This window comes from Lagenorhynchus albirostris, chromosome 14 (genome assembly GCF_949774975.1).
Source record: "Lagenorhynchus albirostris chromosome 14, mLagAlb1.1, whole genome shotgun sequence".
NCBI lineage: Eukaryota > Metazoa > Chordata > Mammalia > Artiodactyla > Delphinidae > Lagenorhynchus > Lagenorhynchus albirostris.
In genome coordinates, this window is record NC_083108.1 from 81632056 (window position 1) to 81654726 (window position 22671).

A 22671-nucleotide genomic window follows, 5' to 3' on the forward strand; every position below is an offset into this window, starting at 1 on the left:
CATGTACTCCTTTGAATGCACGCAGCCTGGTGTAAAGCTTTGAGCTCCATCTGGGGGCTCACCCTCACAGCTTGTGCAGGCCACAACCTGCAAAACTGTACCAGGACAGCCCTGATGAAGAGAAGGAGGAGAGATGATTTCCAAGGCCATCACCTGTGGATGTTTCCTGAGATAGGCGAGGTCTCAGCCAGACATGGGGAGAAAAGCAAACTCAGGAGCTTGAAGGGAAGGTGGGGTCAGAGCCCTGGGACAGCCACCATGCAGGGGATAGGGGAACAGGCCGTGGAGGGGCCATCATTCCAGCGTCCACTTGAGGATTCTTGGCCTCAAAGAGACCGCCTTCAGCATCCTCTCCAGCTCTGCTTCCAATGAGCAACCTCTCGAGTTCCTGCGTTTCTGTCCTTGGAGCTGTCGGCTCTGACCGTGACCCCAAATCAGGTTAACAGCCTCCTCCCAACACACACAGGCTCTGGGTCAGAGTCTGCGGAGACCAGCCGCTTGGAAGAACCCATCTGCTGCCTAACGCACTCAATTCTGCTTCAGGGGCCAGCTTGGAAGAGGGAGGGAGCAGTGGGAGGGGAGGGGATGACCTGCAGCAGGTGGCTCTGGTGGTGAGAAATGCCCAGGGTGAAGATCTGCAGTGGCGGGTGCTGGTTATAGAATTCTCCGTGTTTTTTTAAAATATTAAAAAAAAAAAAAAAGCCCCTTCCCCCAGATGCCGAAGATGCAGCTGTGGAGAGAAGTTTCCCTAGACCCCGCCTCCAGCACGACAACAACCTAGGACCAGCTCCATAATTTGCAGGGCCCGGAGCAAAGTGAAAATGCGGGACCCCTTGTTCAAAAATTAAGAATTTCCAGACGGCGGCCACAGAGCTTTAAACCAAGCGCGGGACCCTACTGTGCCCTACTGTGCCTGGAGCCCCCGTGGGACTGTCTGGGTCGCACCGCCGTGAAGCCAGCACCGCCTCTAACCCTCTCACCGCCCCCAGATCCTCATGCCAGGATTAAGCCTGCTCGGGATCCCCGCGGCCCCCATGCTGTCTCCGCTGTGTCTCATTCTTGCTTGTTTCCTTGCCTGTTTTCCACCCCCCAGAATATGCTTTTCCCAAGGGCCCAACTGCCATGCTTTCCCCCCGATTGCCTAGCACAGCGCCTGGGACAGAGGAAGGCAGCTATATTTGCTAAATTAATTGTAACAGAGAAAAAGTCCACTTCAACAATGATGGCTCTCCATTTTATACCCACTAGGATGGCTATAATCAAAAATAAATAAAACCAGAAAATAACAAGTATGGGTGAGGATGTGGAGACATAAGAACCCTCATACTTTGCTGGTGGGAACGTAAGATGGTGCAGTTGCTGTGGAAGATAGTTTGATGGTTCCTCCAAGTGTTAAATACAGAGTGATCATATGACCCAGCAATTCTGCTCCTAGGTATAAACCCCAGAGAATCGAAAACATGTCCACACAAAAGCATGAATATTCATAGCAGCATTATCCGCAATAGCCAAAATGTGTCAACAACCCAAGTGTCCATCAATGGGTGAATGAATGCACAGAATGGGGTCCATCCATACAATGGAATAGTACCCAGACATAAAAAGGAATGAAGCACTGACACAGGCTACAATGTGGATGAACCTTGAAAACATGATGCTAAGTGAAAGAAGCCAGACTCAAAAGGCCACATAGTCTATGATTCCATTTATATGAAATGTCCAGAACAGGCAAATTTATAGAGACGGAAAGTAGCCTGGTGGTTGCCAGGGGCTGGGGGAGGGGGGAGTGGAGGGTAACTGTTAATGGGGACAGGGTTTTGGGAGGGGGTGATAAAATGTCCTGGAACGAGATAATGGTGACAGTTGTACCACACTGTGAATGTACTAAATGTCGTTAGTGGTAAATGTTATGTATATTTTATCACAGTAAAAACAATTTTAAAAAACCTGTCTTTAAATGCAATGTGGTACCCTGAATTGGATCTTGGAACAGAAAAAGGACATAGTGGGAAAACTGGTGAAATCCAAAATGAGCTTGGCATTTCATTGCCAGTGCTGTACCAGTGTAGGCTTCTTAGTCGTGACAAATGTATCACGAACACGTGAGATGCTAACATAAGAGAAGCTGGGTGAGGGTATATAGCAACGCCCTCTACCATCATCGCAACTTTTCTGTAAATCTAAAATGATTCCAAAATGAAACATGTATTTTCAAAAATCATATATGCCTTCTAAAAAGGGTCTTGCTTGGTCTCCAGAAGGTTCTTTTGTCTGCCTAGGGCCCACTGTGTCTGCCTAGGGCCCACTTTGCAATTTAGGGAGCTGGAGCTGACTCTTTGGCATGGGAGAGGGAGAAGAGTCTGGAGCTCCCAGCTGGGAGGGGAGGGATGAGGCGAAGAGCGGGGCAGGTGGGAGGGGTGAGGGAGGCACCTGGGCTGGAATGGGGTTGGGCTGGGGGGTCCCCCATGGCAAGTGGAACCGCTTTGCTGGGGAAACTCCAAGGACTTTGGAGAACAGGAATGTCCAACACAGAGGCTGCAAGTGGATGTTCCACAGGCTGAAGACTAGAGATGTGTTATATTTACCCTTACTTTTGTGAAAATAATTGAGCCAATCTATAAAAAGCAGTCAATCTCACATTAAAATTGGAAATTTCCAACCTCTCTGGAAACATCTGAAGATCTGCTAACTCAAGGCCACCTTCCTGCATGACCCCAGAGGGCTGGAGCCGAGTCCCAGGCAACCCCTTGAAGCGGGCGTGAGCTCTCCCATTTGCCACGGTCCCCACCAGCCCGTTGTCACCAGCTACTGACACCGAGCCTCGGTTACCATTTATCCTCAAGTTTGCACCATATTCTACTTCTAACGGAACAGATTTTCTCTGCACCATGTCAAACGTGGAAAAGAGAAACCAAGATATTGTCTGACTTTTCTTACACCTGGTTGGCTTCACTTGCCTATGATATCTACCTGGTTCCTAGAGGCACTTTTTTTTGTTTTACATCTTTATTGGAGTATAATTGCTTTACAATGGTGTGTTAGTTTCTGCTTTATAACAAAGTGAATCAGTTATACATATACATATGTTCCCATATCTCTTCCCTCTGCGTCTCCCTCCCTCCCACCCTCCCTATCCCACCCCTCTAGGTGATCACCCTAGAGGCACTTATGTTCGAGAACTCAAGTCTAATGTTTGACCTGCAGCCTTTGCTGCCATGTCAACATACCTTCCCCAACCCATGCCCTTAAATCTTCACTCTCACGGGTGTTCTGTGGTTGGGGTCAAACACACACACTAATTCTTGGGTGTGAATCCTGGTTCTACCCCTTACTAGCTGGGTGGTCTTGGCCAAGTCACTTAACTGCTCTGTGCCTCAGTTTCTCCAGCTGTAAAGTGGGCATGACATTGTACCTACCTTTCAAGGGTTTTATGAGGATTAGGTGACGTAGCCCATGCAAAGCATGTAGACCTGTGCCTGGAACAGAACAAAAGAGGCAGAGAAAATTTCAGGGGGTGACAAGTGCTGTGATTAACAGATCAGGGTGACTAGGGGAAACCCCACATTCAGTACTTGTTGCAGAGGAGGGGACATGTGAGCTGAAAGAGGAATGAGAAGGAACCAGCTGGGAACCGAGGGGAAGGAACAGTGTGTCAGGCAGAAGGAACAGTCAGTGTAAAGTTTCAGAGGCAAGAATGAGCTTGGCCTGCTCAAGGACCAGAAGGAAGAAGGGCAGTATGGCTGGAGCAGAGCAACTGAGGGTCAAATTTAAGGCTGAAAGGCAGGCAGAGGCCTTGCAGCCACGGGACGCCGGGGGAGGGTTCTCAGCAGCCAGAGGCCAGAATCTGACGACGAAGGGCCGAGTGAACCTGGCAGCCGCAGGCCGGTCCAGCCCGGAGCCTCTACTTCCAGTTCCACGATCCCCATCACAACCAGCCTGACCCAAGCCTGGCTGTCCTTGCCCTCCGAGCATCGAATCCCCCCACCCCCAAAGCAAACAGGAAGTATTGAGGCGGCCCTGGGCCAGGTCAGTGGCCCCCGGGTAGTGGCAGAGCAAGGGATGCAAAGCCACTCGGATGAAAGGCTGCAGGGTCCCCCCGCAAGAGAGATCCACGTCAGATCCCTGGAACCTGTGTGACCTTACTTGGAAAAAGGGTCTTTGCAGATATGATTCAGAATCTCAAGATGAGATCATTCTGGATTAGCCACATGGGCTCAAAATCCAATGACAAATGTCTTTATAAGAGAAAGGCAGAGGGAGATTTAAGACGCACAGGGAAGAAGCCCATGTGAAGACCGGAGGCAGAGACAGGAGGGATGCGGCCACAAGCAAGAAATACCTGGAGCCACCAGAAGCTGGAAGAGGCCAGGAAGGAACCTCCCCTAGAGCCTTCGGAGGGAGCGCGGCCCTGCCGACACCTCGATGTCAGACTTCCTGCCTCCGGAACTGGGAGAGGATACGTGTCTGTTGTTTTAAGGCACCCAGTTTGTGGTCGTTTGTTCTAGCGGCCGCAGGAAACCAATACTCCTCCTCCAAGCCCCCGCCCCAGGCAGGAGGTTCAAACTCTCCTTCCATCCTTGTAGCACATCCCCCTTTCCAGGTGAAAACACGGAGGCGCAGAGAGGGGGACGATAAACGGGGAAGCCCCTTACAGCTGTCTCAACTTTCCTCCTGCCTGAACTGAACTCACCTATGTATCTTGTTGGGTTTTTCACAGCATTTTAAAATTTGTATTTATTTTTATTACGGAATGGTAAGCACAGAGAGTCCAGATAACGCCCCGCAACTTTTTCGTTCCCTACTCTTGGGGGCTTAGCTGTGGGGTCTTGGCGGTGTGGCATAGGGATAATTAACCTCTCTGAGCTTCGGATTCCTCAACTTTAAAATGGGGGAGAGGGACTTCCCTGGTGGTCCAGTGGTTAGGACTCCGTGCTTCCACTGCAGGGGGTACGGGTTCGATGCCCGGTCGGGGAACAAAGGTCCTGCATGCCACACGACACAGCCTAAATAAATAAATAAATAAAAATTTTCAAAGGGGGAGAGAACTGGTTGTTGTGAGGATTAAATGAGAATGGATGATAAGCACCTGGTGTCTCTCCGATTCCACCTGAAACCCCAGCCTGGGCCCAAGCAGGTTCTTGCTGTGGGACCCAGTTCTCAGTTTCATGATGGCTTCTTCAGGTGGGGAGCCAGAGGGTCCTGGATAAATGAGATGCTCCAGGCAGGCCCAAGTCCCTGAGGGCAAGCAGGGGACCCAGCTGGCAACAGTCTGGGTCTCAGGCCTTGGTTTAATTGGCAGGAAAACGGGTACACGGCAGACATGGAGCTGGTATATGCAGTGTGACTGTACCAGTAGTTAAAATATTGAAATACTTCTCTACCAGTTGGTAAAAGCCACTGCCCAGCCCCCCTCCCAGGACCCCAGACTCCCACACAATCCAGCAAGTAAGAAGCACCACCAGGAGGTCTTCCTGTGTCCCGTCCTAAGCCTCTCTTCTGATTGAGCTGTTCTGCTGCGTAATATTTCTTGGCGCCGTGGGCTGGTGGGCGTGGGGCGCCCTGTCCCTGATGGAAAAAAACAGGTGGCGTTTGCTGGGTCTCGGCTTTCCCGGGAGGTACAGAAGCCCCAGGGATTTAGAGGAGACAGGTCTCTGTTATCCCGCACAAGCCCCATGGAGGCAGACAGACAGACATGGATGTCTGCGCTGGGGTCCTGGGGACGTGAAGGGGCTCCTGGACACTGGGTGGAGGCCCTAGACCACTCAAAGTCTCCCCACAACTACACCAGGCAGGGCCGGGGGAGAGTTAGTGCATGGAGAAACCTAACCAGATGATGAGGCAGACGGCCCAGGAAGAGGTCAGAAGTCAGGGGTCAGAGGTAGTATACTTTATTAACCGGGTTCTCCCAACATCTTGCAACCCCGCTACAAAGCCAGACCTGGGCTTTGCCAGTGTCCCGTCCACTGGACAGGGAAGAGAACGCGACTCCCAAACGTCCAAAGGGCCTCAGAAGAGCAGAGCGGCAGGGTGGATGGGGGAAGGGGCCGCCAGCCATGGGAGGGGCAGGGGGAGGGGCTAGCGCTGGGCACTGGGCCAGGGACACCCTGAGGCTCCGCCAGGCCTGGCCAGCCCCTCACTCTCCCACTTAAGGTCCGTAGTGGTTCACAGTGAGACTGGCTTAGATTTGGGAGGGCGGAAGGGGTGAGGGCAGGCAGGTGCCTTCCACTCCCCACCCACCCTTGGCCTGACTCACAGAGCTGGGAAGAGGGAGAGACAGGAAGTCCCCTCCCCGTGTTCCCTCCCCCGCACCCCGGGACAGGGAAGCCCCTTCTCTCCAGGGGCAGAGGGTAGAGGCCTAGTTCTCCCTGACATCCCCCAGGCTCCTAGGAAGGGTCATTCACTCCCGGCTCAGAAGTCTCTAGAACTTGCCCGTCATTGCTCCCAATTAGAAAAATGTTTTTGAAATCTAGGAGATTGGGGCCCATCAGAACCAAGCAGTAAAAAACCTGGTTAAGATCTTGGTTTAAAAAGGTAGCTCTACCTTCACTTAGAAACCTTGGGAGACCAGCTGGAGAGACCAGTGGTGTCTCCACTGCCCAGACTGGAGGGGGTCGTTCATGGCAGCAGGGGGCTGGTGGTGGCCCGGGGAACAGGGTGGGAACCGGGGGTGAGACGCAGGAAGCGGGGACACGTGGGACAGGGCAGCTGGCCCTCCAGTGCCGTGGACCTGGGCTCGGAGGGCAGCGGGGGCAGCCGGGGGGCCCCTGTGGGCACATCTGCCAGGTGGGCACTGGAGCCTCTGCCCCACCAGGAGAGGCAGGGCCCACGGTCAGGCCTTGTGACCGCCGTTGCCCGGCGGCTCCCTGTGGCCGGCTGTGCAGTCCGAGGCGGGCTCGAGCCCCAGCATCTGCCGCTGCACCAGCCTGGCGTAGAGGCCGCCCTGGGCCAGCAGCTGCTGGTGTGTGCCCTGCTGCACCACGCGGCCCTTGTCCAGCACCACGATGAGGTGCGCCCGCTCCACCGTGCTCAGCCGGTGTGCGATGATGAGCACCGTGTGCTTCTGCAGGTTGCCGTGGATGGCCTGCTGGATCTGTGGAAACAGGAGGGCGCCGGCTCACACGGGCGTCTCCGCCGCCACCCACTGCCCCGCCCGGTCCCGGCTGGGATCCCAGATCCACCGCGTCCTGTGGATGCTCAGCCTCTCTGAGGCTTCCTTACTTGTAAAGCAAGGGCTGGCACAGGACCTGCTTCCTGGCTTCTGTCCCCGGGGGACGGAGCTCAGAGCCTGACACAGGGCAGCGCCCGGCGGATGACAGGGGGGCCCCGAGCATGGTCGTCTTCTCGTCTTCCTGCTCCTTCCCCTAGCCTTGGCCTTGGTTAACGGTCTCACCGTCAGCCCCGAAGCTCACGCCGACACAACCAGGCATCACCTGGTTCCTCATCCTTCCCTTAGCACCGGAATCCGACCCATCAGCAGGTCCTGTAGCTCCATCTCCCCAGTGTGTCTCTGTGCCATCTTTCCACCTCTGCCACCATTCCTTCTGCCCTGCCCTGCTCCCATCCATTCCCCGCGTGGATTTAACATTTTTAATCAGTTCTTGTTGAACTCATGCCCCAAGCCCTCCAAGAGCTTCTCGTCCCATTTAGGATAAAATCCAAACTCCTGGGGGAGTTTTAGGGCCGTGAAACTATTCTGCATAACGTGACATTCTGCATTTGTCAAAACCCGTAGAATGCGCAACACAAACAGTGACCCCTAATATGAACTGTGGCCTTGAGTTAGAAATAATGCATTAATGGCAGCTTGTCAACTGGAACCAAGGTACCGCTAATGCAAGATGTTAATAACAGGCGACATTGTTCGTGGTGCGGGGAGGGGGATATACGGGAACTCTCTGTACTTTCTGCTTAATTTTCTTTAAACCTAAACCTGCTCTAAAAAAATAAAATAAAAATCTATTAATGGAAAACAATCCAAACTCCTTTCCAGGGCCTGAGGAGCTTGTGTCCCCCTATGACTCTGTCCTTGCCTCACCCCACCGCCAGCCACGCTGACCGTGGGGCTTGGCTGTGGACCTGCTCTGGGACTTTGCCCCCACTGCCCCCTCTCCCTGGGACTCTCTTACCCAGCCCCCCTCTGGCTGTCTCCTTTCCTTTCTGGTCTCAGCTCAAGTGGGACCTGATGACCCTGGTTCTGTTGGCAGAATTCTTGGCACGTGCGACCCCATCCAAACTCTGCACTAAGACGGCCACACTCCAGGGGGCTTCTGCAGCTCAAGGCCTTGTTGCTAGGATGACCCCAGCCCCTAAATGCCCAGTGCTGCCAGGAGAATTGACTTCTAGACATCACCTGATGGTGGGCCCCAGAGCTCCCTTTCTTAGAGCATTTACCAAAAAGGGCTTATAATTGTAAAACCTTCCCCTGTCCCCTGGAGATATATACACAGATCTCCTAAAACTCAGGAATGTTTTTCTCCGGGACCTGAATGCCATCTCATTGTAATCATGGGAGGGAAAGGGCCCCTGTCTCCCAGTCTCGGTAGAGGACAACCACTGCTGGCCAGCAGCCATGGGGACAGATCACACTTGCACTGCCCAGCCCTTTGTGAGTTTCTCCTGGTCCCCGACTCTTGCGCCCTCCCTACACCCTCAATCTCTCTGTGAAAGGCTCCGTCACCACTGTCACCCCTGCACAGGAATGGGGCTCAGTTCTTTTCCCTACTGACAGTAGCTACTAATAAAATCTGTTTTCCCAGCTTTAACTAATGATGTCCAGCAGTGTTTCTCTTTGACAGTAGTGACCCTTCCCTCAATCTCTCTATCACATGACTGTTTCTTCTTCTTCTTTTGTTTTTTTTTTTTGGCCGCACTGTGCGGCATTTGGGATCTTAGTTCCCCAATCAGGGATCGAACCCGCGTCCCCAGCCCTGGAAACGCAGAGTCTTAACTGCTGGGCCGCCAGGGAAGTCCCCACATGACTGTTCCATTTTCTACATAGCACAGGCCCCAGGGTGAACTCACGCTTATCTCCTTGTTATCTGTCTCCCCCTCTGGACTGGAAACACCTTGGGGGCAGGGGCCAATGTAACCCCTGGTGCCTAGAACAGCGCCTGGTGCCCGGGAGGCGCACATTAAATACCTGTGTAGTAAATGATTCATGGAGGGACTGAGGTAGCTGGTCCTCTTCAAATACACTATGGGGCCCTTCTTTCTTTACCAATGAAATGAGACTCAGGGGGTAAGAGACACGCGCAAGCCATGAGCTGCAGAGCGGAGCTCCTGTCCACGTCCCACACCTCCTGACCCCTAACCTAATTCCATATAATTTCAACGCCTCGAGCCAGAGGCTGGGCCAGGGTGGCCAGGCCCTGGGCCTCCTCTGTCCCCGCGCCCTGCCCTCAGCTCCGGGACAGCCCAGTCCAGGAAGCTGCTGGCCTGGGAGGGCCCCTGCAGCCGTCTGCTGGGGGAGGGAGGGCTCTGGCCGCCTGGAGCTGCTACTGCCCCAGCATCGCCCGTTACCCAGTGACTCACCAGGAACTCGCTCTCTGCATCCAGGGCGCTGGTGGCTTCGTCCAGGATGAGCACGGGTGGGTTCCGCACCAGAGCCCGGGCCATGGCCACCCGCTGCTTCTGGCCGCCCGACAGCTGGGCACCCTTCTCCCCCGTCTCTGCATGGCAGAGACACAGGGGCAAGTGAGCGGGAGGTGAGGCCGGTGGCCCTGGGGAGCAGCGAGCAACCCCCGCCTCCGCCTTTCCCTGCTACCACAGGAGCTCTGCTCCCCAGGAAAAGGTGGGGCTACAAGGGCCACAGGCTGGAAACCTCATGAAAGGATGCTCTTCCTCCCTGTTCGTAAGAGGCATGCAAGTTACAGCTATGTGCAATTGGTACCAAGATACCAACTTTTACCTATTAATCTGGCAAAAATCCACACGTTTGATAGCACACTGTGCTGGTGTGGCCGGGGGGAGGGCACTCCCTCCTCTCCCTGAGGTACTGCTGTTGCGGGCCCTGTGCTGCCGTGCACACACCGCTGTGTCTATCCGGTTGTGCTGTACAAGTCTACAGAGCACAATTACAGAGGCACAACCCTTGGACCAGCAAACCCATCTCTGTGAATATTTCCTACAGATTCACCTTCTCATGCGCAGTGACTCACAGCACTGTTATTGCCAAAAAAAAAAAAACAACAACAAAGAAACAAACCACCAAATGTCCATCAACAGGAAACAGGAAATCAGTTATTTTTGAGTAAATAATTATAAAGTCACACAACAGAGTACTATGCAGTAGTTAAAAAAAGAGCAGCTTTCTAGGTATCTATACGGACAGGTCACTTAAAAAAGCCGGGGGGCAGAATAGAATGTGCTGGGTTTTTCTCTGTAAAAGGGCGGGAGGGAATAAAAATACATATTCATACTTGCATAAAGAAACTCCAAAACGACATGTAAGAAAATAATGAAAGATGTTTGGGTGGGGGCAGGGGGGCCCTGGCAGTGAAGACCAGGATGAAATAACACTTCGCATTGGACATCGTTATGTCTATTTTTTTAGTTTTGAATTGTATGAATAGTCCCATTGAGAGAGTTAAAATTTTTAAATATGTTAAATAAAATCTATAAGGTAATATATTGTTCAACTTATTAAATTAAAATATTTACTAATATAAAATTAAGTCACTATAATTAATGAATATAATACATATATTATTTTTAAATAATAACATTTCAGGGACTTCCCTGGTGGCGCAGTGGTTAAGAATCCACCTGCCAATGCAGGGGACATGGGTTCGAGCCCTGATCTGGGAAGATGCCACGTGCCGCGGAGCAACTAAGCCTGTGCGCCACAACTACTGAGCCCGTGTTCCACAACTACTGAGCCTGCGCTCTAGAGCCCATGCTCTGCAACAAGAGAAGCCACTGCAATGAGAAGCCCCCGCTCGCCACACTAGAGAAAGCCTGTGCGCAGCAACGAAAACCCAACGTGGCCAAAAAATTTTAAATTAAATAAATTAATTAATTTTAAAAAAGAAAAGAAAAAAGTGTCTTTTAACAAAAAATGACGTTTTGGAACTAAACAGAGGTGGTAGTTGTAAAGCACTGTGAATGTACTAAATGCTGCTGAACTGTTCACTTAAAATACAGTGGTTAAGTTTATGTTATGTGAGTTTCAGCTGGCAGAGGGCAGTGCATAACTCAGGGTTGCATCCCTGAGGGTGGACCTCCAGGCATGGTGGAGGTGATGCTCTGGGCTCTGTACCTGTATTGTAGCCATCCTGGAGTTCCATGATGAAGCCATGGGCATTTGCCTTCTGTGCGGCCTCCACCACCACCTCGAAGGGCACGGCGGGCAGGCCGTAGGAGATGTTGTCTGTGATGGAGCGCGCGAACAGCACTGGCTCCTGGCTCACCAGGGAGATCTGCGGAGGAGGAAGGATGGGCTGTGAGAGGCCTGGAACACGTCTATCCAGCTGTCACCAGGAACCTCGCGAGCCCTGGGCCTGAGTGACGCCGGGAGCCTTGGGTCTGAAATCTGATCAGGGCCCGCGGCCAGCAGCTGCATTCAGCTGCCTCTCTTCTTTCCGAACAGCAGAGTCCACTTTCTGCACAAGCTGTCAGCCTCCCTGACCAACAAACTGGGGCCCCGCTAAGCTTGCCGCTCTGGGCCCAGTCAAGCTCCCTGACCTCCAAGACGGAGCTTACTGGCTGCCCCTGACCTGGAAAGAAAGAGAGAAAGAGCGTGGAGTGTAACTCTGTGAGTCAGCCTGTCCCTGGCAGGAGGCAAGGGGGCACAGCAGACCCAGGCCACAAGGACCTCCCTGGATGGTGCCCCCTCCCTGTAAGAGAACAACTGAAAGGAGCTATTGTCTCATGGTCTCACTTTTAGGAATTTGTATGTAGTTGGAGGATATCATTGCAACACTGTAAATAGCAAAAAAGGAAAAAGAAAAACAAAACAAAACAACCTAATTCTCCATAAACAGAGGATTGGTTAAATGATTACAGTGCACCCATAAAATCAAACTATAACATATATATCATATTTCTATTTTTGTTTAAAAGAAGTATATGTGCCTTTATATATAGGTATGTTTATATAAAGGTAAGAAACACGTTGGAAAGGATATTGACTAAACTGCCAATGCCGGTTCCCGACATGGAATGGAGTTCAAAAGGTGAGGTGGAGTCACCTCAGGTCTTTGTTATGAAATTCTCTGAATATATGGGAATATGGTTAGGTTGTTGAGTTTTACTGCTCTGGGTTTATGAAAATTAAAAATTTAAATTTATAGAGAAGGTATTCACAAAAGAGGAAATCCAAATAACCAATAAACATATGAAAAGGGACTTAATATCTTTAGTCACCAGGAAAATGCAAAAGACCTCTACACTGAACTACCTCTAAATACCAACTGGTACAGATTCAGGACTGGCAATATTAACAGTCTGAGAAGATTAAGTGTCTGAGTATGTTAACTATTGCAAAGCCTGAACAGCTCTTTCTAGGAGCCACTTCCAGAACTCTGGTGGGCAGCAGCCTGGTGGGGGCAAACCTGGGACCACTTCTCCACCATCTGTCCCTGGTTATATACATATAGGTGGGAAGATTTCACAATCTGTGGCCTCCACCAGCATCTACAACTGGCCAGAAGTTCTGGAATCTCTGTGCCAACTCTCAGGCTCTCATATATCTTAATGTATGTAGACAACGTAAATAGTGTCTGCTTAATAGTCGGTGTTTCTTGTATAGTGTGCAGCCTGAACAACCGTCCAGGGCAACCCTGCTCTTATACCAGCAGAGGATCAGGTGTCGAGTCTACTTTTCTGAGAGTATTACTCAAAACTGTAAGGTCATGAATAGCCTCCTTTAAATACTGGAGATAACTTAAATGCGGAACAACCTGAACTCTCATCCACTGCTAGTGGGAATGTAATGTGTAAAAAAATAATAATAAAAAAAAAAGTAAACAACCTTAATGGCAGTAACTACTAAAGATGAAAGGTGAGGCTCTGGGAGAACCTACCCACCCATGGGCACCGTGATATGGACTAAACTGTCCATATCGGTATTGCTGGTAATAGTAAAAAAACAGGAAACAACCGGAATATCCATCAAGAACAGAATGTATAAACGGACTGTGCCATGTTTACACAGTGGATTATCTTCCAGAAATGAAAATGAGTGAACTACAAACACAGCCTCAACCTGGAAACCTCACAAATAACACTGAGTGGAAGGAACAAGACACAAAGAATACACACGTTACGGTTCCAGCCAGACGGAGTTTAAAACTAGCAAAACACAGCTGTGCTGTTCGGGGAGGCGTAGAGATGGGAACAAAAGAAAAGCACGGAAATGACGATCGTGAGCGTCAGGCAAGATGTTGCTTCTTGTGGGGAGAGTGCTGGAATGTTCCAATTCTTGAAATGGTGATAATTCTTCGAAATGTACGTGTGTCTTGAGCCCTCTTCCCTGCACCTGTGTGCGTGCCCGCGGGAGAGAAGGTCAGACAAGGAAAGGGCGGAGGAGGGCAGCAAAGGCCCATGCACGTACCACTCGGTGCAAGTACTTGTGGTCATAGGCGCTGATGGGCTTCCCATCCAGCAGCACGCGACCCCCTTCCAGGGGGTAGAAGTTCTCCAGGATGTTGACGCAGGAGCTCTTGCCACTGCCCGACGGCCCCACGAGCGCTGTCACCTTTCCTGGGGACAGGCTGAAGGAGACATTCTGCAAGGAACACGCAGACACGGTGTGGGGCCCCTGGCTCATATGCTCTGGCCTCAGACGCAGGTGGGCACCCTTCCCAGCCTGCCCCACCACCGGCCCCCAGAATGCTCCCCTTTCTAGGATTGGGCAGCACTTTTATACTTGTCTCCTTTGCCTGGAATGTTCTTTCTGCAGAGAGCCATCGGCTGGCTCCTGCTCCTTGTTTAGGTCTCATATCAAATGTCACCTCCTCCGAGAAGCCCTCCTTGACTGCTAATACCATCTCTGCAGACTACCCCTGACTTATTGCCTTCCTAGCACTTCTCCAGGAATCCTTTTGTTAATATGATCTGTCTTCAGTGTTCCTGGCCTTTCAGGTTCCTGGCTGCACTGCCATGGCCTGGCCTGTAGGAAGTGCGCGAGAGATGGGATGAGGGAAAGGATGACTTCCGGGGGATGGGGTGGGGGGGGCTTGGGTCTTCTCTCACCTGCAAGACTTGGGTGTGGGGCCGAGTGCGGTAGGTGAAGGTCACGTTCTCGAAGTCCACCCGGCCCTCCAGGTGGTCAGGGGCCAAGTTCCCATCATGCACCATGGTTGGCTGCCGGTCAATGAACTCGAACACCTTCTCCGCGGCGCCCACTCCTTGCATCAGGCCGCTGTAGACGGAGCCCACGGACTGCGGGGGGAGTAGACACACGTTCCTGACCCATCGACGCCCCGATCCTGGGACACCCCCGCCCCCGCCACGGTGCCAGAGAGCTGAAGGGAGTGAGGAGAGAGCAAGCACACAGCAGCAGTTCTGGGGGCGGGGTGCCCACGGGAGGCTGCTGGAGCCCCACCTGCTAGTGCAGCAGATCATGACGACAATGAAAAAATGAGGACAGCAATAAAAAGTACTGGTGCCTTGTGTGTTATAGCTAAACCTCACCACCGTCCAGCAGAGTAGGTGTTATCACCCTCCAGAGGAGGAAACGGAAGCACAGAGAAGTTAAATGAACTAGGCAGAATGTGGCAGAACAGGAGTCAGGCCTTCCTCTTTCAGCTGTCACAGAATTTTTAAATTTCAATTTTAAAAATGGCCCTTAATTTATACTATACATCTCCTTGGGTAAAAATATACACAAGTATAAGTGTGAATAATGACTCATTTTACTGAGTACTTATATATGTTATGAGGTAGGTGCTATCATTATCTCCTTCCTGGTGATACGGAAACTGAGGCACAGAGAGCTCAAGTAACTTCCCCCAGGTCACACAGCCAGGAAGTGGCAGAGCCAGGATTCGAACCCAGGCACATCTGGCTCCCAAGTTCAGGCCCTTATGAGCTGTGACTGCGGGTCCTGGTTGATGAAATAGGGGTGATATTAGTACCGTTGTCATGGTTCCGCGAAGACAGTGCTTAGCACATAGTAAACCCCCAACACACCACAGCTATGGCTATTATCATAATATCCGGATATAATTATTCCTATTGAGATACAAGTGCTTATACAAGTGTATAAGTTGTCCTTCTTGCTTCATCCCAGAGGCGGCCCCGGTGATCCGCGTACTGTGTCTTTCGAGTCCTTTCTCTGTGCTTTTACAAACACGTGCACATATGTAATTAAATCATTCTGAGATGAAAAAAAAAAAAACCACAAATGGGATCAGACCATCCTTATGACTCGGGGATTAGCTTTTTCACCAAGAGCATGTCTTAGGGTTCTTTCCATGCCAGTGCATACAGCTCTACCTAGTTTTCATAGCACAGATGGACTGTTTCTAGAATACAGATGTACTGTATTCACCCAATCGCTGGTTGACAGGCATCTAACTTTTCACCATTATAAACAATGCAGCACCGAACATCCTGGGACACACGTCTTTGCCCACTAGTGTGGATGTTTCTGAAGCACGGATTCCGAGACGCTGATTCAAATGACACTGCATGGATGACTGTAGCTAACGCAAAGTACTGTCTGCAGCAGATGCTAACCCACCCCTCCCCTGCCGCATCTTTGAGCTTTATCGTTGCAGGACACAGAGGCTCAATCTTAATGCCGGAGGGCTTTGTGGGGGGAGGGAGGCAGACCAGAGGAGCACTCCGAGCATCCTCCAGCAGTGACCGATGGCAGCTTCGGCACAAGCACGCCAGCTCCCTAGTCTCGGGACCTGCTGGTGGGGGCAGCCAAATTAAGACATAGTCTATTTAAAAAAAAAAAAAACCCACTCTGTTCTTTTTCCATGGAGCTACTGTTCAAAGTGGGTTAAAATAAAGTCAGACCATCTGCCTCTGAACTCGGTTCCCTTACGAACGTGGTGGGCAAGTCGTTTAACCACTCTGAGCCTCAGCTTCTTTTTCTGGGAAATGGGGACTGGAGTAGCACTGACCGTGCACAGTGTGCTCAGGAGAACCTTCTGAAATAATTGCTGTCGTTGCCACTTTGCTCCATAAATGGAGTTGCTGTCACTTGTATGTGTTTCTCTCTTCATTAGTATTATTGGTATTGTCACATTCTTTAGAAAGAAATACCACTTCCCGTGAACCCTGGAGCACCCCCATTTAGATCCCTCTCCCTTCCCTCTCCCTTCTCCCCAGGGCCCCCCTCCCCCCGCCGGCCCCTCACCTCCATACAATCTCCCAGGACAAACTCGTAGATAATGAAGGAGATGAGATTGCCGCTGGTCATCTGCCCTGAGATGACGAGGTGGCCCCCGTAGTAGAGGATACTGACCTGGACCACCAGCAGAGTGAGCTGGAGGGAAGAGGGAAAGGGGGATCTGAGTCATGGGGGCCTTGGCTCAGACCTTCCCCACAGCCTCTCTGTCCCCTGCCCTGCAGGGGAGGTGAGAGCAGCTGTGGGCGCCTCACTCACAGCCACAGACTGAAACTCCAGCCTGCAGCAGGGATGGCCTCCCACAAGCTGGGGCCCTTCTGTCACTCATGCCCTCCCCGCCCTCGCCATGGAGTTTTTCCCTGCAAAGGCCCCCAGCTGGAACAGGCCATGAGCCTGGCTGGGAACAAGGCTTTCTTTGTAAGGCCCTGGCACACGTACACAGCGCCCAAGCGCCTCAGCGAGGCCAAACTGGAGCTATTAGTCTTCTCCTTATTGGGAAGAGCATGGTTCAGAGAGGCTGAGTCCACTGGCTAAGGTCACACAGCAAGCCAGGCAAAGCAGACGAGGTCTGTGTTTCCATGAAGGAGGGGCTGTGTCCAGGGTGTGCTTGCCTCCAGCCCCCTCTGGTGTCTGGGGGAGTGGTCTGCGAGAGGAGTGGGACCTGCGTACCCATGACAACCCACTGGGTCCCTATTTGCCCCTCCCCATCCCAAGCCAGTGATGCTGGGTCAGAACTAGATCAATGGCTGGGCCACAGTGCCTTTGCACAATCGGCAAGAGGCACCCCTGCTGGTGGGCAGACTGCCAAGAGGCTTGGCTAGGTGAGCTGGATTTCAGGCCCTTCTTCTCCCTGGCTGGGCACTTTTGAGGGGTGGCCCACCCTGGGGGGACCCAGAAGGTCCTTATTCCCTGCTTTCCCTGTAGACCACCCTCTCTTTCCTCCCCCTAAATTCCAAACCCTCCTCATTCCTACCCCAGCTGTTCCCCAACAGCCCACCCCCAGATGTGGCCAGCACACAGTGACAGGACCCAAGTGCTTCTTCTCCAGGAGGGGCTATAACTCACCCCCAGGGAGTGAGCTGGACACTCTAATGGGGGCACGTGTGTGGTTGTGACAAAGGACCTGCAGGGAAGCCGGCCGAGGATGGGTCCCAGCTGGCCTCGGGGTCACTCCCCACCTTGGCAGGGACGCTTCCCTAGCTGGGAAAAGAAAGCTCCTACCCTGCCACCCCACGCCCAGGTGAGAGGGAGAGAGGAGGTGCCCTGCTTGAGGACATGCACCGAGAGGCTGAATTCCTTTCCAGAAAGATTCTCTGAGGACAAGCAGAAAGTTGGGACAAAGTCAAGTGTCACATCAGCATGCCTGGACCTGGGCTAATGTCCTGATCTAGGGGTCCCCCATCTTTGTGTGAGATCTGCCCGGGCCAGGGCACGTACCCCGCTGCCCCAGACGTAGTACATGTAGGCCGCAGCCTCCTTCCTGTTCAGCTTGTAGACCTGCTGCAGCTTCCGTGAGTACACCTCCGCCTCTTCCTCCTCATTGGCAAAGCTCCGGACTGTCTTCATGGCGCTGATGGTCTCCTCAGCCGTGCTGCTGGCTCTGGCCAGGGCATTCTGGACCTCTTTGGAGAGCCTCTATGGGTGGGAGGCACGACAAGAAGGAAGAGACCCCAAAACACACAGTCTCACCCTCTGCCTGAGCCCCCAGGCCTCTCTGGTGTTTTCTATCTTTAGCTGGTGCCAGCTCTGTGCAGGGAGTTCCAGGGACAAGGGGATAAGACCCAGCTCCCCTCCTCCCCCATTCCCTTCTAGCTTGATTTGCTGAACTCAGACTCCAGCCGGGCTCTTAGGGTGAGCTCCTGAGGCTCTAGCTCCTGAGGCATGGGGGCGCTGATCACGAAGTCATCTCCAGTATTCAGAGGAGGTTATGCGTGACCATACAGTTTTGGGTAATCCTCTGAGAAAAAGAAGTCTCAATACCTGATTCTGTGCTGGCATAAGAGCAGGGATGCCCTGGATGGTTGTTCAGGTTGTACACTACACAAGAAACACTAACTATTAAGGAGGCACCATTTACATCCAGCAACATATATTAAATTACGTGAGAGCCTGAGGGTTGGCACAGAGATTCCAGAACTCCTAGCCAAGTTCTAGATGGTGGTGGAGGCCACGGGCTATGAAATCTGCCCTCATCGTGTGCTTATAACTGGAGACGGATGGGTGAGAAGTGGTTCCAAGTATGTGACCACCAGGCTGCTGTCCACAGAGTTCCAGAAGGCGCCCTGGGCCACGCTATTCAGGCTTTCAGTAACCACACTCAGAATCTCACACCAGCCAAGAAGGCTGCCCAGGAGGCTGAGACAGCCTCCTCCATAGGCATGTCCCATGACCTGCGAGTCATGCCCAGGCCATCGGAAGCATGCAGTACACTCAGGCATCCTGGGAGAAGCCAGCCTGTGCCTTGCGTCTGGCTGCGGGCGATGTGTGTGGCTTGTGGCGATGACTGTATCCTACACATTCGGGTACAGGTACGAGACCTAAACAGGGCTTCTTTGAGGTCCTGCCCGGTTGAACTTAAAGGTGGGGCCTGAGGTGTGTGCAGAGGTGGGGCTGGTGCAGGGAGCTCCAGGGTTTCCTGCCCCCTCTCAGGGGCGGGCAGGAAGGCAGGAAGGGCGGTGTGGAAGGGAAACAGCTCCAACTCCAACTCATATATTTACTTTTTCTACTCAGGGAGGAAAACAGTGAGGCCGGTGACCCAGAACTGCTGGGGAGAGGGCCCTCCTGGGTGGTGGGCTCTGCCGGAGGTGACACATTGGATTGTGGGGAACGGATCCATCTGGGGGCTGGCCTCAGGTCATGGGCACCAAGGGTTCCGACCACACTGGGGACCCTGAGCTGATCACGTGTCCCAGCCCCTGCTCAGGAGTGTCCCTGCCCCCGCAGGCCTGGAGCACTGAGGAGGGGCTGCCTACACTGTCTGAACCCAGCCTGGCTCCGTTAGGGCTCAGGGGCACCCACCATCGCAGGAAGCAGGAGGCAGGTGAGGCAGGGGCCTAGCTTACAGGCTGACCTTCTGACAGAGGCAGTGCCAAGGGGCGGCCTGAAGGGACTGCTGCCTGCCCATCACTGCATCGTGGGCGAGGGCCTTGCTCCTGGGGGCCTGAGCCCTCCCCCCTGACATAAACGTATAGAAAGAGAGCAAACTTTGCACTCAGAGTGAAAACCAAACTTCCCGCAAAGGCCGACACCATCTGGCCCCCGTCACCTCCCTGCTCTCCCCTCACTCCTGGCTCTGGCCTCACCAGCCTCTCTGAGGCTCCACAAACATGTCAGGCACATTCCCACCTCAGGGCCTTTGCACTGGCTGTGCCCTCTGCTTGGAATGTGCTTCCCCAAGCCGTCCACCTCTTTACTCAAATGCCACCTTCTCAGAAAGATCTATTTAAAACTGGCAACCAGCCCCAATGCTCCCAATCTCTCTCTTCATTTTTCTCCTTAGCAGATATGATCTTTTACTGTATTATATATTTTCATTATTAGCATCATTGTTATTTATTGTCTGTTTCTCTTATTAGAATATAAGCCTCCTGAAGGCAGGGGCCCTGTCTGTTTCATTGATATAAACCAGTGCCTGGGACACGGTAGGTGCTCAATAAATATTTATTGAATGAGTGAAATGAACCAGTGAATGAACGCAAATGCAGCCTTACGATGGGTCCTTCACTAGCCCCTGGTGGCCCCCTGAACCTGCCTAAGGGGTCACTCAGGAGCTGCCAGGGCTCAGACCCCAGCAGGGACCAGGCGGGGCCTACCTTGTAGTACTTGCCGTAGATGTCAGACACCATCATGATGATGGGGAAGCCCATGAAGGTGACCAAGGAGAGCTGCCAGGAGAGGCTGAACATGAAGACCACCACGCCCGTGACCTTGACGGTGTTCCGCAGGAAGATGTTGATATTCTGGGAGACCAGGTCGCTGACCATGGTGGTGTCCGAGGTGAGGCGGGAGATGAGGTCCCCTGGAACACAGGCAGCTCAGCTCCCGCTGTGGCAATGGGGTCACTGTGGGCAGCGGCAGGGGACCCTCGGGGAGCTCCGACCTCCCCCACCCTCTGGGCGGGGTGGGGAGGGAAGGAGAGCGGATGCCCCTTGAGGGCTGCTCTGAGCCCAGACCTTGTCACCAGCATCTTGCTTCAGCGTCACACCTCCCAGAGCACAGAGGAGGCAGCTGAGGCTCGGGAAAGGGAAGAGGCTTGCTCAGCACCACACAGCATAGCCGTGACCGAGCCAGAGCTGAGCCCACGTCTCCTCCCTGTCACTGGCAGAGGGGCCACTCCCCTCTTCCCTCACAGAAATAACAATCTGGGCTGTGGAGGAGAGAGGAACAGAAAGCCCTTTACTGACTGCTGGACACTGGGCTAAGAGTTCCACAGCAATCCCACAGGGCAGCTACCGTTATTGTTCCCATCTTACAGAGGAGAAAATAGAGGGTCAGAGAGGTGAAGTTAGTGACAGAGTTTGTACCCAGGCTGGTCTGCCTCAGAGCCTAGATCTGGGCCGGATGCTGTAATGTCTTCCTTGCTCTGCCCTGGGCCGGATGCTGTAATGTCTTCCCTGCTCTGCCCTGCATGTTCGCCCTGCTCACTCCCATAGGAGCTGGGCCTCTCAGGCCACAGGCCTGGTGGGTAGACCCTGCCCTTGTGCTTCCCACAAGCCAGTGGAAGGCGAGGCCTGGTTGCTGCAGGGACAGCGGGTGGCCTAGCGAGGGTCCTATAGTGGCCGCAGTTCACACCAAAACCTCAGCCGGCAGGCCAGCTCCCCAGGGCTCAGGCAGGGCCAGAGGCCCAAGCCAGCCTCCCGGGGTGTCCCCATCCTGAACTGGATGGCAGGAAAAGCCATCAGGACTGAGACCATGGACGTGCCCACTTAAATCCTCAATGCAAGGCAAGCCCACCTGGCCGGGCCCAGCCCCAGGTCACCCGAGGCCCCAGGAGGACCAACCTGTGCGATTCTCGTCAAAGAAGCTCGTCTCCTGAGATACCAGCGAGCGGAAGAGACGGTTCCGAAGGCGAATGTTCAGTCTGGCAAATATGAGGGTAAAAATGCCGCCCCGAACACCTGCGGCAAATGAGCTAATTGCAGATAAGAGATGTTACATATAGCACGACGTCCTTCCGACAACCAACCGCCACCCCCGCCACCCCCCGCTGGCAGGCGTGGGCCCCTCGCAGGGCAGAGACCGGGCGGCACCCCGACCTCGAGCCCACTCTCCGGAGCCAGCACCTCCACGGGGCTTCCCTGTTCCCAACAGGAGCTCCCAAGGTGAGGGCACAGAGGGGACTGCGTTTACTGTGGGTGAAGGGCCCAGCTCCGCCAGCCAGACCCCTCTCCCTCCCAGAGGAGCACAGACAAGGCTGGTCCTTGTTTCCCATTTGGAAAACCGCGGGGGGTGGGAGGGTGCCGGTGAAAGGGGAACCCCGAGGACTGAAGCCATCTGTAGGGACAAAAGGGCGCTGCTCTAGGGTGGCTCAACCAAAGGGACAGAACTAAGCCAGTTGAGTTGTTAGTTACCACGGGGACCAGCTGAGGCACAGGCTCCCCGGGGGGCGTTTCCTGGGCCTCCCTGGCCCCTTTTCCTCTGGGGAGCTGGCCCTGCCCTCCTTCCCCGCGGCAGGCCTGGGCGGGTGGGGGAGGGCAGGGGCTGCTACCTGCCGATGGCCAGCGCACACATGACGGTGACGGCCGTGCTGAACTGCTCCATGCTCTTCTGAATGACGATGCCATCAATGGCCCGGCCCGTGTAGTAAGGGAGGAAGGTCTCTCCTGCGGAGACAGGGCGGGCTCAGGGGGCATCGGCACCCAGGGGAGCCTCTGTCCTTCCTCCTGAGCCTCTGGAAGCCCCCATACCACCCACAGCGCTGACTCCACCGTGGGGTTTTCTCTCTCGGCAAACTCCTGCTTCTCAACGGGGCAGGGGGCAGGGAAGGGGTCCCACACTGCTTAATGTTCTCTCTTTTCAGAGAACAGGAACACGGGAAATGTGAGTGACTTAATCTATACAGACTGGGTCATGCTATCGTGAATAATGGCGACCAGTCATCGAGCACACAGAGACAAGGGGCTCCCGTGTGACGGTTCACCCCCTCTGCACGTGGACCCTGAAGTCGGCTCTGTTATCACCCATTTTACAGATGAGCAAAGTGGAGCTGAAAAGGTGAGCTGACGATTGCTCCGCCACCCAGCTGGTGGCTGACAGACGCCAAAGTTCACTTCTTCTCTTTGGCCGAGGGTTCAGAGTCCAAATTCTAGACCCTCAGAGTATGTTGGTATTCTGGTTCTGAGCAATGTTGTAAATTGCCACCCCGCCCC

At 53.3% G+C, this 22671-nt stretch overlaps 1 protein-coding gene across 7 annotated transcripts in view; it reads right to left on the reverse strand.

Moving 5' to 3' along the window:
• Window positions 1-5872: 5872 nt before the first annotated feature.
• ABCB9 (ATP binding cassette subfamily B member 9) overlaps window positions 5873-22671 on the reverse strand; it is a 35810-nt gene continuing 19011 nt past the window's right edge. For 6 of the 7 annotated variants that reach the window (XM_060170808.1, XM_060170807.1, XM_060170812.1 and 3 more), the window contains 10 exons: window positions 22011-22125; window positions 21304-21434; window positions 20116-20321; window positions 17741-17938; window positions 16313-16441; window positions 14194-14382; window positions 13553-13726; window positions 11258-11417; window positions 9532-9668; window positions 5873-7090 (listed from right to left, as the gene is read on the reverse strand). In XM_060170808.1, the coding sequence (XP_060026791.1) occupies window positions 6830-7090; window positions 9532-9668; window positions 11258-11417; window positions 13553-13726; window positions 14194-14382; window positions 16313-16441; window positions 17741-17938; window positions 20116-20321; window positions 21304-21434; window positions 22011-22125 (1700 nt within the window). In that variant the 3' untranslated portion in view covers window positions 5873-6829. The remainder of the gene's footprint in view (window positions 7091-9531; window positions 9669-11257; window positions 11418-13552; window positions 13727-14193; window positions 14383-16312; window positions 16442-17740; window positions 17939-20115; window positions 20322-21303; window positions 21435-22010; window positions 22126-22671) is intronic. The other variant, XM_060170813.1, reaches the window with a different exon arrangement.